Raw genomic sequence first — 26866 nt, 5'->3', positions numbered from 1 at the left:
AATGTGAACCAGGCTATAAGTGGTATATAAATACTAAATAAATAGATTATGAGTTTATTCAAGCAAGGACTGATTAGATTTAGAGTTCATTCAAGCAGGGACTGTCTCCATTGTGACTCTGTATAGCACTGCATACATTTGGTAGTGTTCTAGAAATAATTGTACCAGTAGTAGTAATTTTTCTGTCCCTGGATGGTTTTTGGCTAAGGCAGTGGAGGGTTAAGTGATTAATTTCACAAGGAATTTCAGCAGGATTTTAAGTCTGCCTTCTTTGAGAGGGAGCCTTCTGGCCATTCTTCCACTAAGCAGCTCTCAGCACGTTGTCACCCATTTTGTTTCCCTGCAGGTGGTCTTGGGTGGGATGTTCTCCACTGTTCTGCTCCTCAATCTGACCTCACAGACAGAGTACCTGGTCTCTGTATTTCCCATCTATGCGAGTGGTATGGGAGAAGGCCTGCATGGCATCGCCTCAACAAGTAAGCGTTCTGTCCTGTGACTGTGCGCAAACACAATGATGAACCTTGTCACAAACTGGTCACTTGGAATAGGGAAGAGATGGTTCCCTCTATTCTCTTAGAGAAACTTATTGAACACATGTGGTCTCTATAACATGACTGTAGGATCTATGGATTTCATTCCTGAATCCTGTGAGAGTTTTGTTGGTTTGTTTTTTTTAAATCTCAAAGGCTAGATTACTATGTCCCAAGTAAACCTTTCTCTCTATGAAAGTTTATCACAGGCCAAGCTTTGTTGGGTAGGCTTGCTGAAATGTTCTGGATCATCTTTAATCTCAAAGTGTTTTTTTTGCTTTAGAGATAGCCTTATCTTGTGCTTTGATAAAGTTTAACCTAGCCTTTTGTTTTTCCCTTATTCTAACCCAATATTGTAACTTTAATTTATTCCTTACCCCTCATGTATGTTTTGGATGAAATTTATAGTGTAATATGTCAATATTTGTTATATTTTAGTTTCTTGAATATTTTTACTCTGATTATGTACATCGCCTAGAAATTTTTTAATAGGCAATTCATCAAATATTTAATAAAACTTGAAACTTGAAACTTCCTGTAAGCCCAATCTCCATTCCCAAGCTCCGCTGCTGCTCAGTCCATGAAACTTGCCCAACTACAAGGGATTTTGGAAAGCCAATATCCTGTGGTTCTGTAGCCAAGACTATGGATTCCAACATTGTATAACCATGCAGAGAGTTTAATCATGATGAGAGGGGAAGGCAAAATAGATGTAGTGGATGGGGTGTTGAACGGCGCAGCGGCATTTCAAAATTTTTGGAGAATGTGTGCATGAAAGGCTGCTATTTTTACTATTTCATCCAGCTGTAATTAAACATAGAAACATAGAATATGATGGCAGAAAAGGACCACGACCCAACAAGTCTGCCCACTCTAATGACCTACCCCCCTAAGTTCTTCTGTGAAGTGATACCACATGCTGGATAACACAAACTTTTGTTCCGTATTATTCAGCTATCTATATCACATTTATCAAACCACTTCTAGACTTGTTATTTGATAAAACTTGTTGCATAAGAATGATTGGTTCCTCCGGGGCTAACACTGCATGAGAATGGATAGGGACACTGCTGTTAGTGCCCTTTCAATGCAAGACTTCTCTAAGGTCTCTTTGATTTTCCACCCTTTGGAGTCTCCTGACTTTATTTCCCCTCTTTTGTTGTCCCTGCAGTGCCACTGTCTCTTCCTCATTCCTTGAGAGTATATGATGTAACACACAACACGTTACGTGTTGGCTGGCAGCCAGCTGATGGAGCCACTCATTACTTGGTGCTCTGTTCTCCAGCTTCAGATGGATTGGAGCAGGATGCAAGGGAGGTGAGGTTTAGGGCAAAATGATACTGAATTGTGAGGCAGGCAACAGGCCGCCTTGACCCCCATTGAAAGAGAACCAGAGGTTATGGTAAGCACATCTCAGCATGCTCCATCACCAGTGAGGGTAATTTCAGTCTCCAGAACTATACTACAGGTATTCTACTGTGTATGGAAGAAATGCTGCCTGTAGAGGGTGGTGTGAGGAAGTGTGTGTGTGTAAGGGGAGTGGGGGCTCAGTTTCTTTCTCACAGCAAGAGGTAGAGGACAGGTTTGGATGCCAGCCAGAGAAATATGGGAAGTAGTCACAAAGGCCCATAATTGTCATTACCATCAGGACTATACCTAAACATCTCATACTTTCTGAGGTTCTTACAAACAGTCACTACTATCCAAATTCATATCTGAGGAAGTGATTTCACAGCTTTTCCTAGAAGCTTCAGGATTTTGCCTGACGTCCTGTCCGAAGCTCTTTTACCTCTCATAGAGCAGTCCTGTTGATAGTTGCTTGTAGAGTCCCTATTTAATAATGTCCTCATGTCTGATCCCTTGTGTATTTTAGGTGAAAGTGCTGGACACAGAGCTCTTGCTGGGTGGCTTATCTGCCAGTACGGAGTATTTGGTGACAGTATATGCACTCTTTGGAGAGGAAGCCAGTGACCCCATCTCCATCCAAGAAATGACTTGTACGTTCCTTTTTTATCAGGGGCAGTGATGGCTGGAGGAAATTGGCTGCAAATGTTAGCTAGTTTCTACTGTTGGTAAATTTTAGCAAATCTTGTTATGACTTTCAGGATAAACTCATCAATTAGAGGGTGACTAAAACAATTTTTTCTTGTTTCAGCTGAAACCAGTGGCATACCTAGGGTATGTGATACTCGGGTCGATCATTTTTAAACCCCTCCCGCCCCATAAAAAAATGGTTCGGAGGAGCACCCCCTAAGAGCTGCACCTTGGGCAGACTGCCCTTCACTTACCCCCCCCCCCCCACCACCTTGATATGCCACTGCCTTGGGAAGGGGATTTTGGTCTCCAAAAGTTAGTAAAAAATGTATTAAAATTAGTCCAATAAAAAATTACCTTATTTCCATTTTTTATTATACATGTTTATCAATACAGCTATAGTACTATATTCTAAAGCAATAAAAAAAATAATCTTTTTTCTACCTTTTGTCTTCTCTGGTTTCTGCTTTCCTCATCTTCTCGTCACTCCATTCCATCCAGCATCCGCCCTCTTTCTCTGTCCCTTCCATTTTCCTCTTTGCATCCACTCCTGCATGCATCTTTCCCTTCTCCTTTCCTTTCCTCCTTCCCACCCCAACTCACCCCATGGCCTTGCATCTGCTTCCCTTCCCCTATGCCCTGGGATCTCGCGCCTGTTTTTCCTTCCAACTCTCCCCCTCTCTCCATGCTCTGCCATCTCCTATCCTTCCTTTTCCTCCCTCTCCTCCTTCCCGATGGTCTGGCATCTCAGCCTCCTTTCCTTCCCTCCCCCATGCCCTGGCATCTCTCTCCTCTCTTTCCTTTCCATCTCTCCTTCCACCTCCATGCTCTGGTATCTTCTATGTTTCCTTTCCCTCCCTCCCTGGTCTGGCATATCTGTCTTCTTCCCTTCCCTCCCCTCCCCTCTATGCCCTGGCATCTTTTCCTCCCCCTCCATGGCCTGGCATCTCCTCCCTTCCTTCTACCTCCCTCCCTCCCTCCCTCTCTCTCCCCAGTCAGATGCAGCATTTATCTCCCTCTCTCCTTCCTGACCACCCTTTCTTTGCACCCTCCACTTGGCAGCACAATGTTCACTGTTCATGTCAGTGTCAGGCCTTCCTCTCTGCCAGGTCCTGCCTATTTCCTATTTCCATGAAGGCAGGACCTGGCAGAGAGGAAGACCCAATGATTACAAAGGCAGCGAATTGTGAATGCTGCTGCTGGGAAGAAGTTCTTGACACTGGCACTGGCCCTTGCAGGAGTTTTCAGAGCACCCTCTTATGGGCTGCACCAGGGCAGATTGCCCCCCCCCCCCATCGATCCCCCCCTTGGTACGCCACTGGCTAAAACTAAATCTGCAGCTGAAATTTGCTGCTTGGTTTCAGACAAAACTAAAGCAGAAACTGAAACTGGCCACTAGAGCTCAATCACCGCACAAAATGAGTCCTCAATTACCTCCTTCCCTCCTCTTCCTGAACAAAATGAGTGTCCCTCCTTCTGAGCCTATGATACATCTACTGGAGGTCTAGGGCTATTCAGGGTAGGAGTGCCCCCTAGTCACTTCTGCCCTGTCAACTTCAGTTTGAAAATGGCTGCTGTAACCTCCAGTGGCAATTTCGCAAGACTACCACTAGAGATCATGGCAGCCATTTTGGCAGTGGAGAGTACTTGGGTAAGACCTGGGGATTGCTCCTGCCCTAACTAGCCACTAGACCTCCAAGGGATGAGGGGAAGGGGGTTTGTTTTGTTGGGGGGAAGAAAGAGGGAGGAAGGAGGGCTTTGACTGAAACTGAAACAAGGCCAAACATGAATCTTGGACTAGTTTTGGTGCTAAAGCTGAAGCTGAAATTTGATTGGCCTCTGTTATAAATATTCACAGCTTTGTAACAGCTACTGAAATTCTTTAGAATCACATTTTTAAGTAAAGCTAGAGTCTAAGATAACAAAAAAAAAGTAAAATTCTGAAAAGCAAGCATGAGATCCCAGAGCACTGATTTATAGCATTTAAAACCAACTCTCATCGTTTTAAATAAAGCCAGAGCAAAAGATAGAAGAGCATCATGACAACAGGAAACTAAAGTTCTGGCCATACACTGCTTCCCTGTTAAATGCACAATGAAGAATTCTGGGTATGTGCACAAAGGGCCTGATTCTGGAAATGGTGTCAACCATGGTAGGTGCCTGCAATGGGTATCTACTATGTGTCAGTTATCGGTAGGCACTGCATCCAGAATTGCATCTATTTTTCAGACAGATGCCTTAAATGTAGGCCAATATTTTACAGACCTACATTTAAGGCATCTGTCTTGTGCCTACAAAAGCGCCTAAGTATGCCTATGGACGCCTAAGGTCACTACCGGCATAGCCAAGCCTACGCTGGCCTTAGGTGTCCATAGTGGTGCCTAGACGCCTCCATAGGCATGAGTCAGATGCCTACATTTTAGGCATCCTTCGCCACTCCAATTTTTTTTAAACATGTGTCCTGATTGGTCTGTTAGAGGGTGGTAGAACACTTACCGCTACCTACAATCGGGACACAGTTTCCAGAATCAGGCCTAGCTGTACATCATTTCTACTAAATGAATATGTCTTTCCTCATCTACCAATCTTTCCTCACCACTGACCCATCTCACAAGACGAAGCTTCAATTTCACTACTTTTATCATCATCCTAGTGCTTTTTACCATCAATATGTGACATTCATTATCTCAAATGCTTTCATCTCTGAAAAATGCAGATTTCTGTTGGCACTTACAGCTTCAGTAACAATCAGAGTGATGCGATACGTTTTTCTTATTTTGGTTAACTTTCTCTGGATTGCAGTACACTTTGAATACCATCATTTGTGACTTTTAAGACTCCTGAGGCAGGCCTGTTGGCCGCAACATATACATGTCGAGTCGAGTTATTGAGTTATTGAATGTACCATTGGATTATTGGAGGAATAAAGATCTTCATATCATCAGATGAATTGGAGGACACTTTTTTAGTGCACATCATTCTGATCTGGACAATTCCATTCTGCTTTTCTTGTATGGGTACAATATGTGAACATAGAGCTTCAGTGATAGTATCTATGCTAAAAACATGCCCGTTCAGTTTGTTCATAAGTGCCCTTACAGGGCTTGTCTTCACTGTTTATCTTGGACCTGGGGACAGCAATAAAAACCGCTTAGCTGCATAAATGGCAGTCTTATCATTGGCTGCTATAAACTTACTGGTCAGTGTTGAATATTGACTTAGGAGATTATGGCTTATACCAGCCATAAAAAAAACACAACCCTGGATATTCAATGCTGGTCACTGGAAATGGCCCAACATTGAATATCCAGCTGGCCTGCCTCCTGCGGTCTGAATATTGGCCGGATAGTATCTGACTGATTTTAGCACAAGAGCTCAAGGCTATCTAATTTTTAAGAGGAATGATTAAAGTTTGAAAATCGCTAGTTACAAAGCATCCATGGTAAACTATTTGGCAGCTGCTTGCGCTATTTGAAAACCATTCCCAAATACGGTGGCTCCTGAGCTCAGAATACACATTTAATTATGGACTAAAATCTTTTTCCTGCCTGTTTCAGTGAAGGTTCCTTGCCCCGTTGATTTGAAGGTGACACCAATCTCTGGAGACAGTGTGGCAGTGACATGGAAAGCTGCGGCTACTCATGTGTCTGTATATCAGATTAAATGGATTCCTCTCAGTGGTGGGAAACCAAGTGAGGTACAATGTGGTATAACACTGTCTATATTCAGGCAGAATGGGAGGGATGTAACATAGGCACATTTGAAACTGAATGTTATCTGTGAACATGAACTATCAGGAACCTACCCACCCTGTGTGCTTGGAAAAGAATCTATGCACTTACATCCTCCATGAGTAGAAGTATTCCTGAGCATAGGGCAGAGGTGAAAACTCTATGGCAGTTTTGGATTTTCAAAAACTATGTACTGTATTTATTTATTGGAATTTATTAACCACCTTTTCAAGAAGAGATTCACCCAAAGTGGTTTACAATACCTTGAATAATAATTAGGTATTCTTAATATGTTCTATTTTGCTAGAAAGAGGCACGACATTTAAAAAAAACAAACATATGTGTATACCTTGCAGCAGCAGTGCAATTCAAAAAATATCCTTTAGATACACTTAAAGGAATATGTTAGGTGCCATTTACTCTTGCTCGAGTCCTAGCAACTTGATGAATTACTGATCTAAAAAGAAACAGATAATAACATAGTAACATAGTAAATGACAGCAGATAAAGACCCGAGTGGTCTATTCAGTCTGCCCAACCATACATGCTCCATAAATTAATTTAGTTTAAAATGGTCCTTTTTCTTAGATATTTCTGGGTCAGAAACCCAGAATCCTGCCCAGTGATGTGCTTAGGTTCCATCTACTGGAGTCTCCATCAAAGCTCACTCCAGCCCATCTTAACCATCCCAGCCATCGAAACCCTCCCCAGCCGGTCCTCAACTGAATGTTCATATACGGGACACAGGTTGTGCAAGCCTGCCCAGTACTGGCCTTAGTTCCTTCAGCGTATACCCATTATTGTCTGATTAGAGATCCTCTGTGTTCATCCCACACTTGTTTGAACTCTGTCACCATTTTTTCTTCTCCACCACCTCCCTTGGGAGCGCATTCCATGCATCAACCATCCTGTCCGTAAAGAAGAATTTCCTAACATTACTCTTGAATCTACCACCCCTCAACCTCAAATTATGCCCTCTGGTTTTACCATTTTCCTTTCTCTGGATTCAGGGCTTCCAGTCTCTCATCATATGTCTTCTGGCACAAACCTCCTACCATTTTCGTCGCCTTCCTCTGGACCACTTCAAGTCTTTATGTCCTTCACCAGATATGGTCTCCAAGTGAATTCCATTAACTATCACCCTCTGGCGTCTTTCCGTCAACCAGTTTCTAATCCAGTTCACCACTTTGGGTCCTAACTTCAGCACGTCAAGTTTGTTCACAGTTCTATGAGGAACTGTGTCAAAGGCTTTGCTGAAATCTAAGTAAATTACATCTAGCATATGCCCTTGATCCAATTCTCCAGTCACCCAATCAAAGAATTTAATCAGATTGGTCTGGTATGATTTACCTTTTGTAAAGCCATGTTGCCTCGGATCCTGTAACCCATTTGATTCTAGGAATTTCACTATCCTTTCTTTCAGCAACACTTCCATTATTTTTCCAATAACCGAAGTGAGGCTTACCGGCCTGTAGTTTCCCGCTTCATTTCTGCAACCACTTTTGTGAATAGGGGCCACATTCACTCTTCTCCAATACCCAGGAACCACTCCCGTCTCCAATGATTTGTTGAACAAATCTTTATAGGACCCGCCAGAACCTCTCTGAGCTCCCTCAATATCCTGGTCCCATCGCTTTGTCCACTTTCAATTTTTCAAGTTGTTCATAAACACTTTCTTCCGTGAATGACAAGGTATCTACTCCATTTTCGTGTGTAACTACTCCATTCTCATGTGTAACTACATTTCTGCTACTCCGATAAGGACCTCCAGTATCATCCTCATCATAGGAGCCAACTTTTCAAAATGATTGGGGGTGCTCAAAAGCACCACCCCAGACCTTGCCCAAGCTCTGACCCATTAAAGGTGTGGACAATGCTACAGTCACGCATCCACATCTACAGCATATACATACCTTGAGGTCTGTGACTAATTGTGAGTTGTGGGGGTTGTATAACTCATCATATGTCCATGTCAACTATTATACATTGGACACACTACCTGATCAATTCTGGTTTGAATTATTGAGCATTTCAGTCAAATTTGTCATGGAGATGCCACGGCACCCTTAAAATCTCATTGGCAAGAAAACTTCCACTCAATGGAGGATCTAAAATTTATTGTGTTAGAGGTACCCACATTATTATGGGGAGGTACTCTGTCAGCAAACCTGTGGAGGAAGGAGCAATCCTGGATCCATTATTGGCCGACTGTGTCCCCTGATCCAACTTCTCTCCCTTTCTCTTCCCAACTGCTCCCCATCTCATCTCTACCCCTGCCTGCTTGCCTCCCTTTTCTGGGTCCACCATTTCTTCCTTTCTCTTCCCAACAGTTCTCCCTTCATGTATCTCTTTCCCTCTTCTTCCACACCACCACAGGTCCAACTTCTCTCCTTTCAGACCATTGCCCACCATCTCTCTCTCTCTCTCTCTGTCCTCTGTTTCTAGCCCCATAAGCCCCCCCCAATCTGATACTTCTAATAGTACCCTCCCCCTTTGTACATAAAAAAAACCATTAGTTGAGGAGACATGTTCTTTTCCTTCTATCCACACTGGTCCGAGGTCGCTCTCACTTTCTGTCATGCTGAAAAATCTGCCAGCCTCGGAAGTGATTTAGCAACATTGCCCACGGCTCCCCTTCCTGCTTTCCATCTGCTGTGGTCTGCCTCCAATGACACAACTTCCTGTTTCTGCCTGGGTGAACCATAGCAGATGGAAAACAGGAAGGGGAGCTGCGGCCAATATTGCTAAATCACTGCCGAGGCCAGCAGATTTTTCAGCATGACAGAAGGTGAGGGTGACATCAGACTGGCACAGAGAGAAGGGGGAAGACATGCTGGGCCATGGGGACCACCCAGAGCCTTGGGGCCGGGCCATGAGAAGGGTAAACTCCCAGACCCTAACTTCAAGGCCGGGAGCAACCCCTCATGGTCTGCACCTGGGTCGGATCACACCTCCCTCAAGCCAGGCTGCCCAAAACACCTTGTCGGGCTGCAGGTTGGGCACCCCTGTTTTACAGCTATATTCTGTACTTTTAATTTGCATATAATATGGATGGCTTGGTCTATCTTCGTGTAAGTTGCTCCTGTGATTTTTGTAAGGTGGGATGTGTCTTTGCATTGGTTGTTGGGTCCAGAAACTTAATGACATTTTTTTTTTTTACATTGTAGCTTTCTGTGGCCGGAACTCAGGAGAGAGCCATTCTGATGGGTCTAAAAACAAACACAGATTATCAGATATCTATTTTGGCACGTTACCAGGATGGGGTTCAGAGTGATGCGGTGTCCATTCGGCATCGTACTGGTGAGTAATGGATGCCAGTCTTTCCCTGCCTCTGGGCTTGCTACCCTAATGATGGGAGTATGAAGGTAAAGAGAGTAGAAAAGATACAGTGCTTTCTTTATCCCAATCTCGTATTACTTCTCCAGGATCGTATTACTTCTCCAGGAAATTTCTATTGGCCATCCTCCCACAAATCTAGGTCTTCTCTGGTTTGTGTGTGGAAGAAATGGATGTTTTTGAAATAATATGTTTTTCCTGTAACTGTTTGATTTCATGAGATATGATGCAGATTGAGCTGAAGTATGTACTGAGAAAGCTGTAACATAGAATACAGCTGAGTTTGTGTGAGTCAAGAACCTATCTGATACCTGCTGGTTCTCATGATTTATTGAGATTTCTAAATTAAATTTGGAGTTATACGGTATTTCAAAGGAAACATGATAAGAACTTTTAACGTGTATTTCAGAATTTAAATTGGATTTTTGTGACTCCTGTTGCTAAAAAGAAGTATTAAGATCTGGGAAATAGAGAGTTTTAAACTCTTCACTGTGAAAGATCACTGATTTAACTCAGATTGCCTAATATTATTGGTATTTAAGGCAAATATTTTGTATTTAATTTAGTGTTCAGCTTTTTTTTCTCTGGAATGCATTCCTGTAGTCTTCTCTGATTACTAATCTGCTGAGCCCTTAACCAATATATATCAATGTGTGAAGCGTGGAAAATCTTTTGAGAACTGAGGGTCTGGAGCCTTTGGAGTGAGCTATTGTCTTGGGATTCTAGGAAGTTCTATGAAGTAGAGCTGTTTCCAGTCAGCGGAGGAGGAGTGTGGTGCAGTGGTTATAGCTACAATCTCAGCACCCTGAGGTTGTGGGTTCAAACCTCACACTTCTCCTTGTGACCCTGGGCAAGTCACATAATCCTCCACTTCCCCAGGTACATTAGACAGATTATGAACCCACATGGACAGATAGGGGAAATGCTTGAGTACCTGTATGTAAACTGCTTTGAATGTGGTTGTGCAACTACAAAAAGACAGTATACAAGTCCCTATTCCTCATTCCTGATATACAGCAATAGCAGGCTTTGTGTGAGGAGACTGAGTTAAATTCTGACGAGTTTCATTATTTCTGAATCAAAAATACTTGGATTTGTAGATAAAGCTGAGGTTGCTCAGATATTGTATTAATGTGTGTGTGTGTGTTGAAACTCTGCAAGCTGATTTCATATCAGAAGCATTTTTTTTTTAATGGAGAGGGGGTTTCCTGGGAGGGTCAGATTAGGGATAAAAGAATTATCTATTCTTTTCCACTTCTAGTTAGAAATACATGGCTTAGCCTAAGACACAAAATTTTAGTCTACATTCATCTGGGAGGTTAGGGTTTTGCTTCCTTTTATTTGTTTACTGATAGTATAATAGCAAGCATCCAGACCTTCAGAGGAGCTGCTTGTTCCAGACAGGTGATGGGATCACAGCATCAGAAAGTGGCGATACCAGTGAAAATAGTTTTTTTAAAAAAACTTTATTTTTGTGTGCACACATATTTTGAGACAGGGAGAGCCAGAGTCTTGTCATGTTGGAAGAAACCCTGTAGTTCTCTAAAACTATCCCTAAACCTACCCCTAGAAGCAGGCAGGTTAGGGAAACTGCCCTGCAGAATTTATCCCCAGTGAAAGGCAACCTAAAAGGGACCCGATTATACTTGCCTAGTTCTAATGCAGGGAATGCTAAAAGCAAAGAACTACAAGGACCAGCATGCACCAGGCAGGTGATAGCAAAACCCACAAAGCTCTGCTTGGGGCAGGGTTAATGAGCAGGGAAGCTATCCAGGCTCATTAGCAAAGCACCAGAGAACCACAGGTGTTTTGAGGGGCAATCGGCCCATGCTAGGGAATAGGGTGTGTACTCTAGGCCAAAGTAGGCAGCGGCAGCCACCAGCTTACAGGATATCTGAATCCTTGGAGAGAAGCGGACCTGTGCCAGCCAAGATTCAGAAGACAGAAGCCAGCATTCCCCACAGGAAGCAAGGAGTAAACCTCAGGACTGAAACTTCTAGTCATTCTTCTGAAGGTAATGATGAATTTGATACAGAAATGCCAGAAGAAATGCTTGTAAATGATGTTGAAATGGCATCTGAGGAGTTATGCTTATTTGAGAGCATGATTACAGAGTAAAGTTTGGGGAAAGTAAAAATGCTGTTTCTGATAAGGTGGTGTTGCCTCATAAAACTAAGAATACCATAAGAGTTAAGAATTACTGCCACTGATTGAATTAAGAATACCAGAAGGATCAGGAATTACTGCTTCTGATGTAATTAAGAATAACAGAAGAGTTAAGAATCACTGTTTTTCTGAATTTGCATAATCATAGGAGAACTGTGGGGAACCTGTTCCAGTAGTGCAAGCAGGTTGCAGGTTCCAGAACTTGAAATTGAAAAGTTATTTTTGTGTTTTTCTTAAATTTAATAGTGAATAAGCATGGTGGGCTAACAGGCTGTTAGCTACCAATGAGAGTTTTTGTTTTGTGTGTTTTGAATTGCACTACAATATAAGACCAGAAAATAAAGTCATCATAAAACTCAAACTAAACACCTGTGATGGACCTTTTATTTTGATGTAGACACCTCTCTACCCCTCCATCATTCAACCGCTTTGGCTGAGGCTTTGAAGACCCAGGTCAGGGCTCGGGCTACTCCAGTCTAGCTCTTACCCGGTCACAATATACATTTTGGAGCAGATTCTGTAAAGGATGCCTACAAGTTAGGCATCATACTTTTCAAAAAATTTGTCAAATGAGCTAATCAAAAACCTTATAAACCCTCCCCCAAAATCCATAGCTCATGCTAGTCTTCAATTCGTGTAAGCTCACTCTGTCTTTCAACTCTATAAGCTCCCTGGGAATGCCCAGACCAACTCTATTTGTAAACCACCTCGGCGGGATAGAAAACACGAATGTAATGTAATCATCTAGATGTCCAGCAGCAGAATGCTGAGCGCAATTCTATAATGCATAGATGCACTATAGAGAATCATACTTAGTGGCACTGAGCGTGTCTATGCACGTCTGTATTGATAGACATCCTTTACAGAATCGTTATATAGATGTCCTAACAATGTCTATAACGTTATCGTGTGTTAGCGTTATGACGTCATTAGAATGGCAATTTTATGCTGTTTTTTTTAACATTAAAATTGTATGCAGTAAAATGCCGGCACCACTATTATATTTTATTTATATACCACTTATATCCTATGTGGCATTTACATTTAGCTGCTTTATCATATTTCTCTTCTGTTCCAGTTGCACAGGGTCACAAGGAGCAGTTGGGAATTTGAACCAATAACATCGGGGTGCTAAGGCTATAGCTCTAACCAATGCACCACACACACTCGGATAGTAAACTACATGTCAATTCCAAAGCCAAGCTTATCCTCTTGATTTACAAGCAGTCATTTCTCTAGGATAAATATCAAACATGTTCCTTCAACACTTGTGCAGTTCCTCTTTTGGCCTCTATGTTTCTCAATTAAAGCACATGAAAAACAATATATATATACTAAATCCTCTATTTTTTTTGTGGAAAGAGGCCTCCTTGCAAAAGCAGGTCTACTTATGAGTGTGAATTGGGTACTAGATAGGCTTCAGTTAGGTGGACGCAACTTAAGCATCACTTAGGCTTGCTTGATGCGTCCACACATAGGTGAAGGAGGCTTCTATTTTTGGGAGTATAGAGGATTCTAGTTTGATATTAAGGTCATTACTTAAGCAAAGCATATGCAAAAAACATATATATTGCATAATAAACCTTCTATTTTGGGGAGTATAGAGCAGTGTTTCTGAACCCACAGTATGCATACCCTAGGGCAGGGTTGGGCAACTCTGGTCCTCGAAGGCCGGAATCCACTCGGGTTTTCAGGATTTACCCAATGAATATGCATTGAAAGCAGTGCATGCAAATAGATCTCATGCATATTCATTGGGGAAATTGGGAGCCTTAGCTTCCTTTCACCCTCTATTTTTTTTGTAGTTGCAACAAATAAATACAAATATTTAAATGTTTAACCTATGTGTTGGCATGAATTGAAGGGGAAACCTATTGAAATATCTGACTGTGATTATATCTCATACATTTAATTGTAATAATTAAATTGTAATATAATTACATCACATAACCACTAGGTGGGGGGGGGGGGTTTACACATGATATTAAGTTTATCATGAGACATGGGATGGTACTGACACTGTCTTAACTTTACAGTTCCTGGTTCAGCTGAAGTGCCACCCAGGACAAATGGTAAGAAAACTGGGCAGATTGGAAGACTCCTATGGATTTTATCTGCCACTGTTTTCTATTTTTACAATCACCTGTGACCAAAAACCTGAAATTCCTCTCCATACATTCCTGTCTTTCTGAGACACTGAGAGAAGAGTTAATGGGAAATATATAGTTTGCCAGCTTTAGACTGAAGTGTTGCTATTGGAAATATTGAGAGTTTTCCGTCAGTTGTGTGGAGCAGTAATAGTGCTCGGGCTCCTCCTATTGTTAATACTGTAGAAAAGTATTTTTTCTCAGTTTTGCCTCTAACCCTGAACTCCTCCAAATATGGGATTAACCAGCAGTCCATGCCACCTTGTAAATTATTAAATATTCATACCATGCTAATGCTTGTTTACTTTATTTAAAAAAACTATTTAGGCCCTCTTTAGCCGCAGTAGAGGTTTCTACCACAGCCCGGAGCACTAAATGCTCCGATGCTACTCCGAAGCTCATAGGAATTCTATGAGCATCAAAACAGCATTGGAGCATTTAGGGCCAGATTCTGTTACCGGCGCCCAATTCAGTGGCTGCCTTAAAAGCGGCCTTCGATCGCCTGTCAGTCATTCGAGGGCGCTGGTTGCAGAAGCTCGCCAATTCAGTCAAGATAGGCGGCTGAAATGTAGGCCCGGAAAACCTTGGCCTAAAGCGGCTACATAGCCGCAATTCCAGCGGCCATTTCAGCCACCTTTTATTTAGGCATCGGTAGGCACTTCAACATTGCCGTTTCTGACTGCATTTTTCAATTATTTAGACATCGGCAGGGCACCTAATGACGCCTTAATTTAGGTGCTGGTTATAAAATTTCCTCCTTAGTGCTCCAGGCCACAATAGAAACCTCTACTGCAGCTTAGTAAAAGGGTGGGTTAATTACTTGCCTTCCCACAAAATGCCTAAGGCAAGACACAATTACACTAAATAGCAATACAGCAAGTGAATCTTTAAAGTACAAGCCAAAATGCCCAATTTGCTTATAAATTAACAACAGAAAAATTGTAGAGCAATAAGATTGTCTTTTTTTCTACACAAAAACATAACCCTGCATGCCCAACCTTAGATGCCAAATGCAGAATTTAGGGGTTTGATTGTAACCACAGAAAGGCAATATATCAAATCCCATCTCCTAAAGGGCTCTGCCACAAGTTCCTGCAGATCTGAGGATGCAGTGGTCACCTTTTCATGCTGAAATCTCAGGACTGCATTGGAGTCTTTGTGTAAATTTTGAATTTCTTTTTGCTTGATAGACTGCCCTCCTCTTGGCACCAGTGAGGAAGATCCCAGAAGAGGTACTGTCGGAATTCTTTTCCATCCTTTTTCATGTAATTTGTTTTATTAACAGGTCCTTTCTAGGGAATAGATTTTCGCAGATCTGAATTGAGAACAAAACATATATATTCCATCTAGAAGCTTCCATAGAATGATGCTTATACAAGGCCTCTTGTGCTGTGGCACCTCTCCTGGTGCTGTTCTGCAGTGCTGCTGTTAGGATTGGGAGCATAACCTTTCTCTGCTGCTATAGAGATTCCGACTCGCATTTCTTTTCTGTGTGTAGCATTTGATTAAAATTTTAACTGAGGTGCAAAATTGGAATATTATGTTTTCAAGTTTATTATTTTTCTGATACCCCACAAATCACAATGTGTCTAAGCGGCTTACAATGCAAATTTTATAAAATAAAAATTAATAAAAATATCACATTGCACAAGGGCTAAATACATGTGCTGAGGGGTCTCGAATCAAAAACTTACATAATATATGGCATATGTCCTAGCCTGTACTATAAATACTACAGCAGAGGAATCACTATTGTACCTTACTCTAAACTGATAAGGGTAATTCAGAATGGATGTCACAAGAGGTCCTTTCCCTTTTTAGATTAAAAAAAAAGTCATCTGGTTATCTCAGTAGCAGCAGATAACTCTTTCATGAATTAAAATTTTAAGTCCTGTAGCCTGGCAGCTATTAATCCCAGCAAAGGGAATCCAAGATTAAAAGAAGATCCAGGGGTAATGCCACAGGGTTGACACTTCCTCTCCACATTGCAAACCAGAGAACTCCTGCCCTGCCTCAAAGCACAAATGGTAGAGAGTGGGGAAGACATTGCTTTCTTGAGAATTTTCTTGTGAATCTGGGCTGGGAGGATAGATGTTTGTTTCAAAGCTGTAGTTATAGTAAAATGTATTGTAGAAGAGACTAAAGGTGGCAGTAACATTGGAAGGAAAGTGCTTTCTAATGCTGCATTTTGTGTTGATTGGGGAGACGACTCTTCAGGATTTCATGGGCTGAGCTTGTTCTGCACATGCTCTTAGAAGGTGCTCTCCCTCTTAAAAATTTGGCTTATTTCACAACCCAAATAATAGCGAGTAGAGGACTTTGGATCAGAACTCAGAAGGGATGTGCAATGGAAAAATGTTCATTCTGTTTTTGTTTTAAATGAAGACATCAAAAACAAAAAATAAATTGAAACAAAACTCCAATTACCCCTATCTTCCCCCTTACCTCTCACACCATCTATGGATTTCAGTGGTCAAGAAGGGAATCGGAGTAGTTCTGAGTTGCTTTTATCCTGTTTATATTTTTCAAAATGGCTGCCATCTTTCTACATTTCATTTATCATGTTGGAATCCAATGCAGGCAGGGCAGAAGCAATTGGATAATGCTCCTATCCCATTTGACTAACTAAGCTTATGGATAGTGTAGGGGTAATATTTGAAAGGCCAAAGTGATAGCCAGGTTTTTTCTTGTATTTATATACTCATAAATCCAATCCTGGGATGAGACAATGGACAGCTTATACACATACAGATGCTGGATACTGGCTAAGCATCTAGATAAACAGAGCACCTATTTTGCCTCATGTTATGATTTTTGAAATAATCATATAATCTTATAACTCTTACAATACTTATCAGATGATCATTTCTCAATGAGGCAGATCAGAACTAAGTGAGAATGGGCTCAGAAGCAAATAGCATTGAGACACCATGATCTACCCATAGAATTTGTTGCCAGATGTGGTAACAGCAGTTAGCTGTTTAAAAAAAGGTTTAAAAAAAGGTCTGGACAAGTTACTGGACGAAAAGTCCATGGTCTGTTATTGAGGCAGATGTGGAGGGGAAGCCACTGGTTGCCCTGGGATTAGTAGCATAGAATGTTGCTGCTTTTTGGGTTTCACCAGGTTCTTGTGACCTGGATTGGCCACTATTAGAAACAGGATACTGGACTAGAAGGACTACCTGGTTTGGCAAAATTATGCTAGAAGTTCCATCATATTATAATTTTTGAAAATTACTAAAAACACAACTATTTGATAAATTTGTAACTTAAGTGTTCTAATGTTAATGCTTTTAATCTATAGGCATTATGTATCTTCTAGAAATAGCTTTTCTTGTATTGTATTGCTGTGAACCGCCTAGAACCTTTTTACTGGTTTCGCGGTATACAAGAAATAAAATATTATTATTGGTCTGACCCAGTATGGCTGTTCTTATGTAATTAGCCATAGATCTTGTATTTATCCTTTGTTTAAATAAGTTTCTATTTTCTTCCTTCTTCTTTTTGTTTCTTCAGGAGTTGACATGATGGCAGCATTTGGGCTGGTAGAAAAGGAATATTCCTCTATAGATGGAGTTGCAGTGGAGCCATTTATCTTCAGCTGGGCTCGTACATATACCCTTTATGAAGATATTCAACTAACACGACCAACAAGGTTGGTTAGTAGGAAGGACATTATTGAGTACCGCTTGGTGTTCATTCTTCACAATTCCTGTGAATACCTCTAGACTAGATCTTGAAAATGAAGGATGCCGGGGGATAATGGGTCAGACAGCTCTGTTACCATGATAGGATATTTGGAGAATTTCCTGATCAGCCCTAAATATGGTTATCAGTCTAAGCTCTTGGAGCAGCATTTTTCTAACTTTGTCTTTCTTTTCCTTGATCTTTTTGCTTCTTCATCTCCCTTATTGTGCCTGTTCTCTGCATACTGAAAATTTAGGGTTCTTTGACTGGCTGTCTTTCAGAGAAATCCATCCAGATGGGATTCCTACTGATTATACAATCAGCTTTCTCCTCCGACTTCTTCCTCACACATCCAAGGAGCCCTTTGCTGTCTGGCAGGTAGTGGATGAGGATCTTGAGCCACTCGTTGGACTTGTCCTTCATTGTAAGCTTCCTTGATTGCTTGGATAGATATCAGACACTCATTACTTCAACACTTCAGTAAATATTTATAAGGAGTAACCTGGTTTCTGCTGTAGTGCTAAATTTGTTGAAGACATTTCTATGTTGGTAGTGAAAGGTGATGAGGTTAGAAGATAATAAAGTAAATAGCTATATCATCAAGCATAACAATTTAGAAGTCAGGGAGCTATAAGAAATAATGGAATGAGGAATGTTATCAACCTTTAGTTCAGGAACTGCATGTGAGTCTCGGGTGCAAAATACAATTCTTGTCTTCCCTTCCTGGGATATAAGGTGCTGGACAGAGAAAGGGGCAGAGTCAAGGAGGACAGAAGTGAATTGGAGCAGTGGAAAAACTGAGTGGGTAAGGGATACTAGTGCCGGGCAGAGAGAGGGCACAGTAGCACAAGGGGCGGAGTAGGAAATGTTGTCTTCGTGTTTCCAAATCTCTGTTATACTGGGATTGCTGGACCTCTGTCATTGTTCTTGTGAGGGGGAGGTGTTACATTGGGACCACTAAGCTCTCAATGTTCATGTGGTAGGTTTGGGAGACAGAGGGGCAGGTTTGGGTATGTGGAGGGAAACTGGTACAATGTGGGGATGACAGAGAGAGAGGGGCACTGAGCAGTACATGAGATGGGGGATTGAGAGACACTGACAGGGAGGAGGGGTTCCTCTTGGGGGCTTCCAAATCCTCAGATAAGATCTCCTCCTTGAAAATGTGGGATGCTGGCACTGCATTCTCCTTCCTTGACTCAGTCTGCTAAATGCACTAAAGTCAGCGATCATCGCTAAACCTGTTTTTATAGCTTTAGCAATGATCGCTTTTACTGACCCGATTCACAGAACAGCTTACTGTGTTTTTTCCCTCAATCGCCCATTTTCCGATCCGGCCATGCAAATTTGCTAAAACCTCATACAAAGTAGCCAAGCGATTGATGCACTGATATCGCTTGGCTATGCAAACACCCCCCCCCCAAACCCAGGGGTTTTAGTGATCGGAAAAACTTACAAGTCTGCCTGGTGTGTGTGTTTTATTTTTTTTTGGGGGGGAGGGGGGTCAATTTATTTTCAATAGCAGATATTTTGCAAGTGTTACACATGCAAAATATCTGTCCCATAAAAAAATGAGAAAAGTCCCCCACCACTGATGACGGCCCTCCCCAACGAACGCGGCACCAGTAATCCACCACCACAACGAGAGAAAATTGGCAAGAAGGATGACCACTCCCTCCTACCAATGGAGGCCCCCCGAACCATCCCTTATCCTCCCCCCTTCCTCCTGAAAAATAAAGGCAAGAGGGATGCCCTCTCCTTCCTGCCACCGGATACTCCTCTGAACCCCACTCCTACTCATCGAACCCCCCCTCTCCCCATATCTTTTGTAGACATTGGGAGCTGGAGGGAAGCATGGTCCCTCTAGCTCCAAGGCCCACTCATCAAAAATGATGGGCCTTCCTTTCTCTAGTGCACCATGTAATGCACGGGGAGGAGCCTAAGGCCCTGATTGGCCCCACCCTGTGCATCACATGAAATACAGAGGGAGGAGCCTAAGGCTTTGATTGACACAGATACCTAAGGCCCCTTCCATCCATCTCTCAACATCTACCAAAGGTATCGGGGTAGGGTTTGGGGAGTGGGGGGCAGGGTTTGGAGGAGCATCCTGTGGCAGGAGGGAGTGGGCATCTCTCCTACCTTTTTTTGTTGTTCTTGGGAGGAGGGGGTGGGTGGGAAGGGGATTGTTCGGGGGAGGGCTCCGTTGGCAGGAGGGAATAAGCATCCATCCTGACAATTTTCTCTCTTTGGAGGGGGGGGGAGGTACATGGCATGGCAGGAGGGAGAGGGTATTCCTCCTGCCATTTTTGTTGCTGCCGGGGTGGGGGGTGGGGTGTTGGTTCACGGTATCGGGGCATTGGGGAGGACTTTATTTATTTTTTCTTTTTTTATAGGGCAGATATTGTGTGTGGGTGTAACACACACACATCTGTTCATTAAAAAAGAAAACGAAAATAGGGTTTCCTGCTCCAAACAGCCGTGTGGCAGGAAGCTGCTTTTGGGGCTTCCCATGCCTCTCAGCTGCTCAGGTTTCTCTTTGCCGGCTTTGCGCATGTGTGAGAGTCGATCTCGTACTGATCAATTGAATGAGAGCGATGGAGATTAAGACCAACCTCTGCGCAAATCATTTGCATACAATCTTTTTGGTTCATCGATCACTCTTCCACAATTGGCTAGAGAATCGGCCATCTGTGATCCAGTCGGTATTAGCGATTTGTTTAGTGCATCCAGGCCAATGTTTGAAAGGTTGTCCACTATCGTATTGCATTAGCTTTTTACATCTTGGGATCTGAAATTCTTTTTCACTTAGGTGATGTATGATAGGAGCTTGGTGCAGTTTTGACTTACCACTAAATAGGTTTCCAGTGCAATAGGTGAGACATTCTAGAGACAAATGGGTAGTGTCCCCATGGCCTTGTGCCATCTGCAGAAGTAATTCACTCTGGATTTTTCCTTTTGCCTCTGCTGTACTTCACTGAGCTCCTTAGCTCCACCTGCAGTTCTGTACGTGTGCCTGCAGGAGTGTTTGCTCTGCTCTCTACAATTTACTGTTTTATTTAGTGTATTTTTCATCCCTTTCTCGGGGTTTCTGGTGCTCGGAGCATTTATTCAGCTCTTCCTGCTTTGAGAACACACAGACTTTAGCCTGTAGTTGACTGGCTAATCCCATTGGGTGCCTGTTAGCCAGCCTGCATAGTTTTCTTTGGAGTTCAGGGCTGACCCTGAAGTGGTCTTACCTATTGTTAAGCAGGGGTCGAGTGCAGGATGTTGGGCACCCTTAAGAGACTTGGTGTGTCTTCTCGCCTCTGCTTGTCTCAGTGCGTGTCCGCAGGGGTGGAGGTGCAGTCAGGCTTAGGGTCTGACTGACAGCCTGAAGATCAGCTTTGCAAAGGCATTCCTAGCATGAGGCAGTGATTCTCTTATCCGGTTACTGTAAAAGAGCTGAAGCAGGCTGCAGCACAGATCTATAAACATTTCACTGTGAGTACAGGCTGTTGCAGCCTGTGAGGTGAATCGGAGGAGGTTTGAAAAGTGGGGGTTTCAAAGTTTCTGCATGTCCCCCTGTGTTTCCCCACCTGAAAAATCCTAAAATTGCTGTTTTTTGACTTTGAAAGTGTAAAAAAAATTGCCTATCTTCAGGCTGGCCTGGATAAGGACCTCACTGTGGCATCTCTTCGGGTTCAGATAGCTGGGCTTTCTTATTTTACATCCCAGGATTGTCGGTCCTCATTGGCATGTCATCCTGATGTTGCTAGATTTCTGAAGGGAGCTCTTCATGTCAGAACTAGAGAGTTGCGCGGGGACAGAAATCCCACCCGTCCCCGCCAAAGTTCCACCCGTCCCCGCGAGGAATCCCACCCGTCCCCACGAGGAATCCCTCCATCCCCGCCCGTCCCTATAAACTTCAGAAATAGTTATTTCATTTAATTATGCTACTGAATTAAAGGCTCTGGTAGAAACCCATTTACAAATAAGCAAAAAGACTTTATTAATTTGAAAATATTAATTGGGAAGAATACATACTTTGTAAACGGGTTTCTACCAGAGCCTCTAATGTTTATAAATTTTTATCAACACAACTAATATACTACTTTATCCTGAAGCAAAAAAAAAAAAATAAGAAATAGAATTCTTTTCTTACCTTTGTTGCCTGGTTTCTGCTTTCCTCATGTTCTCATTCAATTCCTTCCATCCACTGTCTCTCTTCCTTCTGCATCTTCCATTTGCTCTGTTACTGTGCCTCTCCCTTTCTTCCCCTTCCAAATTGGTCTGGCACCCATCTTCTTCTCTCCGCTCCCCCCATAGTCTGGCATCTGTCTTCTTCCCTGCCAGCATCTTCTCCCTAATCTCTCTTCCTCATTTCCTTTCAGTGTCCTTCTCCCCCCCATCTTCCCCATGTCCTTTCAGCGTCCTTCTCCCTCTCTGTCTTCCCCATGGCCTTTCAGCGTCCTTCTCCCTCTCTGTCTTCCCCATGGCCTTTCAGCGTCCTTCTCCACCCCTTTGTCTTCCCCATGTGCTTTCAGCATCCTTCTCCCCCCTCTGTCTTCCACAAGTGCTTTCAGAGTCCTTCCCCCCCCGCCCTTCCCATGGCCTTTCAGCGCCCTTCCCATGTGCTTTCAGCGTCCTTCTCCCTCCTCTGTCTTCAAGTGCTTTCAGAGTCCTTCTCCCCCCCTCCTTCTCTACCGCCCCGGGTGCAGCACAGCCGGCCAGGTCCCCTTACTTTTGTGGCACTTCCCCGACCGACCGACAACAGCCCCGGTCCGACAAACCTCCCTGCCCTTAACCGCGAATCTAAATTACCTTCTTACAGCTGCTGTAAGAAGGTAATTTAGATTCGCGGCTACAGGGCAGGGAGGATTGTCGGACCCGGGCTGTTATCGGTCGGTCGGGGAAGTGCCACAAAAGTAAGGGGACCTGGCCGGCTGTGCTGCAACCGGGGTGGGGCGGGGCGGACCGCCCCCTCCCTTGGTAGCCACTCGAACCGCGAGGCTACTCTCCTTCTCCTTACCTGCCCTGCCTGCAGCACAGAGCCGAACGGAAGTCTTCCCGACGTCAGCGCTGACGTCGGAGGGAGGGAGGGCTTTGTTTAAGCCCTCCCTCCCCTCCGACGTCAGCGCTGACGTCGGGAAGACTTCCGTTCGGCTCTGTGCTGCAAGCAGAGAAGGTAGGGAGAAGAAGAGCCGCGTGACTGAGTACATCCAGCCCCGCAGGAGCCCCGCGACCCTCGGAGGCGTCCCCATGGGATCCCCGCGACCCTAGGGGGCGTCCCCACGGGATCCCCGTGACCATAGGGGCGTCCCCACTGGATCCCCGCGACCCGAAGGGGGAACCCGCGGGATGCCCGTCGTCCCCGTTCCCGTGCAGCTCTCTAGTCAGAACACCAGTTAAGCATCTGTTCCCTTCCTGGGACCTTAATCTGGTGCTGTCTAGCCTTACCAAGGCTCCACTTTGAACCCTTTCAGGATGCTTCCATCTTAGACTTGATACTCAAATCAGTTTTACTGGTTGCCATTACTTTGGCATGACGTGTGTCAGAACTCCAGACTTTCTTGCTGGAGTTTCCGTACTGACGGTTCCTTCCTTCCTACCAAAGGTGGTTTCGGCTTTCCATATTAATCAGAAAGTGTGTTTGCCTGCTTTTCAGCCTACAGGTTCCAGGACACAAGATCGTCTGTTGAAGAAACTGGATGTGTGCAGAATGCTTCTACGTTATCTGGAGGTTACTAACAAGTTTCGTCTCTCTGACCATCTGTTTTTTGCTGACTCATTTGGTTAAGCGGGGCACTCCCACTTCCAAGGCAATGATTTCCAGATGGATCCGTAGGGCCATTTCAGCCTACAATCTTTTGTGGAAATGGTCCCCTGTTTCTGTCATTCTACCAGGAGTGTGGCTTCTTTGTGGGCTGAACTAGAGCTGTCTCCCCTGCGGAGATTTTCAGAGTGACAATGTGGCCTTCTCTACACACGTTTGCCAAGTTTTACAGAGTAGATGCAGCAGTGAGATAGGACTCTGCCTTTGAGTCCTCGGTCTTACGGATCGGCACACCAAACCCGCCCTAACTTTTTGTGGACTGCTCTTGTACGTCCCATCTGTCTAGAACAGTGGTCTCAAACTAAAACCCTTTGTGGGGCCACATTTTGGATTTGTAGGTACTTGGAGGGCCGCAGAAAAAAATAGTTAATGTCTTATTAAAGAAATGACAATTTTGCATGAGGTTAAACTCTTTATAGTTTATAAAACTTTCCTTTAACAGTTTTACCTTATGCAAAATTGTCATTTCTTTAATAAGACATAAACTATTTTTTCTGCGGCCCTCCAAGTACTCTATTTTTTCTGCAGCACTCACATTTAAAGTTTAATATCTTTTCTTTCTCAAAACTGGCACATTTCTATTACTAAATTGAAAATAAAATCATTTTCCTACCTTTGTTTGGTAATTTCATCAGTCTCTGGTTGCACTTTATTCTTCTGACTGTGCATCCAATACTTCTTCCCTTCTTTCAGCCTCCTGTATACTTGCTCTCCTCCAGACCTCATTCCCTCCCCCAACTTTTTCTTTCTTTTTCTATGTCTGTCTTTCTCTGATTCCTTTCCCCATTTTTTGCTTTGTTTCTGGCTCCCTGCCCCCCCCCTTCTTTCTTTCTTCCTTCTTGCCCTCCCCCATGCCACCGCCACCGCCACCGTGAAATAGGCTGCTGCTGCTGGCGCCATTGGGAACAGGCCGAGATCTCCACGGGGCCGACCAACTCTTGCTGCCCGACGTCAATTCTAACGTCGGAAAGGACGTTCCGGGCAGCCAGGCAGCGATTGGCTAGCCAGAATGTCCTCTCGATGTCAGAATTCAGGTCAGGCGGCGGAGAGAAGCAGGGATATCAAAGAACATGGTGCCGGCGGTGAGAAGGGAAGGGAAGCAGTTGGGCACCCCTGCTCTAGATGAGCCGCACTCTATGAAGAACAGTGGAGGGTGACCAGTTGTGCTTACCGCCCCCCCCCCCCCCCTTGGTACGCCACTGGAGCAGCAACGTGTCTGGCCGGCTCATTCCATTCAAAGCCGCGGGTGGTGGCTCCTTGCGAGATCCGCGCCTGCGTCTGAAGCCTCTCTGATGTTGTGATGTCTGAGAGACTTCCGATGTAGGAGCGAATAGCGCAAGGAGCCGCCAACCCGCGGCTTTGAACGGAACGAACCGGCCAGACCCGCTGCTGCTCCAAAAGGAAGGAATTATCCAGTCCAGACCGCGGGCCACAAATAAAACTTGGAGAGCCACATGTGGCCCGCGGGCCGCGTGTTTGAGACCGCTGGTCTAGAATGTCTCACCTATTGCACTGGAAAAAGAGATTATGTACTTACTCTGGTAAGCTCTTTTCCAGTAGATAGGTGAGACATTTTAGACTCCCGCCCTGTCCTTCCTGCACCTTCCTACTGTTTCAGTCTGTTTATGCTTGGGAACTAGGAAGAATTCTGTATACCTGTTTCTGTTTTATATAGGAGTAGTTTCTGAGCTCCTATGAAGCCTTTGGCAGTTAACATTACTGTTTGATTTTACTTCTTGAGCAGAACAGTTGTTTCTGAGCCTATTTGCTACAGGTGCCTCTACTTCATGTTTATTTGGCGGCTCTCAGTGCTTGGGTACTAACTGCAGATGGAACTAAGGAATGCAATGAAGTACAGCAGAAGCAAAAGGAAATATCTGGAGTTGATTCCTTTTGGAGATGGCACTCGGCCATGGGGACACTACCCATCTGTATAGAATGTCTCACCTATATCTACTGGAAAAAAAACTTACCAGGGTAAGTACATAATCTCTTTATATACCACGGAAAAGGAGGTGCAGTGTGGCAGGACTGAGCTGCATTAAGGTTGAGCTGTCTGCAAGTGGATCTTAGAACTGGAACAGCAGATGGCGCTGCAGGGCAGGAGTGAGGTGTACTGGCAGAGCTGTGTGAGAGAAACTCATCCTACATCTCCTCATATATACCCACGCACAGTTGTGCTATAGAAATAAGCAATGCTATTTATGAATTGTTGAGTTTAATGGACCAGAATTTAATGTACTAAGGAATCTGAGAAGTCACTTCCTGAAGACATGGGATTAGAAAAATGAACACGAGACTCGGAATATGTTTAGGATGTTCTTTATAACAGTTCTAGTATCTGACCCTTGATACTCATACAATGCTGGGTGGGAGAGGGGTGGAATGAAGATGAAAGATTCTCTTATCTTGAGATATTTTTCTTTCTCTATAGCCAATAAGAAATTCTTCACCTATTTCTATCATGACTACAAGACTGATTTGCAAGAAGTCACCTTTGACCAACATGAAGTGAAGAAGATATTCTATGGGAGTTTTCATAAGGTCCTTTAATCTAAGAGGGGATATGTGATCACTAAGTCAAAAGAGCACAGTAAGAAAAGCGCACACATATACAGTACATGCACATGAATAATGTATATCAGCATTTACTTGTAGTTAGGGTTTTTAAGTGACCAGTATTTAGCAAGGCTAGCCAGCTTTCTTCAAAGGAAGCTAGTGGCCAACAGGACGAAATAACCAGCCTGTGTAAGTGCTTATTTTCTGCTGACTATGACCTCCAGACAGGCGAAGAAACCTCCATGTTTTCTGTCCTGTGGTCCTGCTCTCACTAAAGCAGAGGCTTGTCTAAGGCTTGATGATACACTGGTAGAAGCAGCAGGTTGCAGGTATGTGAGAGCCTCTCCCAGTCCACTCCTTGCAGCCTCCCTTATGGGAGAAGAATGCGTGCTGACAGCCCCCTGTGTCTTTACAATAAGATGCTACTGCTCCCAGTGTCATTGGTCCTTAGATTGGTCACTAATAACAGGTTTGCAGGGCAGGGAAAATGGGGAGATGGAATTCAAGTTTCAAGTCTGTTTAAAAATTTCTTATCAAGCCTAATCGGACTTCTAGGTGGTGTACATCAATAAAAAGGGTTATGCAAAATACATATGGAGTTAAAAAGAGGAGTGGTGGTCAACTATAGTGGGCGAGGCAGGTAGTTGGTTTTGTTTAGAAAAGAGTGCAAGGAGCTTATTTATTTGATGCTTCTAGAGTCATTTCACTCTATAAATGGGTCAGGACAGGCTTTCCATTCACTGGTACTATGATCATGGCGTTTTAATCTAGGCAGGAAGGTAGGAGTGGATGTTTTTAAGGGGATCCTACATAAGCTTTTCTCTCTACTCTAACTATGTTAAAATCACACAGAAATCCACACATCTT

General features: G+C 43.6%; 1 protein-coding gene across 1 annotated transcript in view; it reads left to right on the top strand.

Annotated features, from left to right (window-relative positions):
* COL20A1 (collagen type XX alpha 1 chain) overlaps positions 1-26866 on the top strand; it is a 182464-nt gene that overhangs the window by 74676 nt on the left and 80922 nt on the right. The window contains exons 13-22 of the mRNA XM_033914324.1: positions 347-476; positions 1702-1847; positions 2404-2527; positions 6122-6261; positions 9463-9595; positions 13834-13869; positions 15135-15176; positions 17461-17599; positions 17913-18055; positions 25875-25984. Coding sequence (XP_033770215.1) covers positions 347-476; positions 1702-1847; positions 2404-2527; positions 6122-6261; positions 9463-9595; positions 13834-13869; positions 15135-15176; positions 17461-17599; positions 17913-18055; positions 25875-25984 — 1143 coding nt within the window. The remainder of the gene's footprint in view (positions 1-346; positions 477-1701; positions 1848-2403; positions 2528-6121; positions 6262-9462; positions 9596-13833; positions 13870-15134; positions 15177-17460; positions 17600-17912; positions 18056-25874; positions 25985-26866) is intronic.

Source organism: Geotrypetes seraphini, chromosome 11 (genome assembly GCF_902459505.1).
Source record: "Geotrypetes seraphini chromosome 11, aGeoSer1.1, whole genome shotgun sequence".
NCBI classification, from domain to species: Eukaryota; Metazoa; Chordata; class Amphibia; order Gymnophiona; family Dermophiidae; genus Geotrypetes; species Geotrypetes seraphini.
This window is presented reverse-complemented; position numbering and strand designations above follow the sequence as displayed.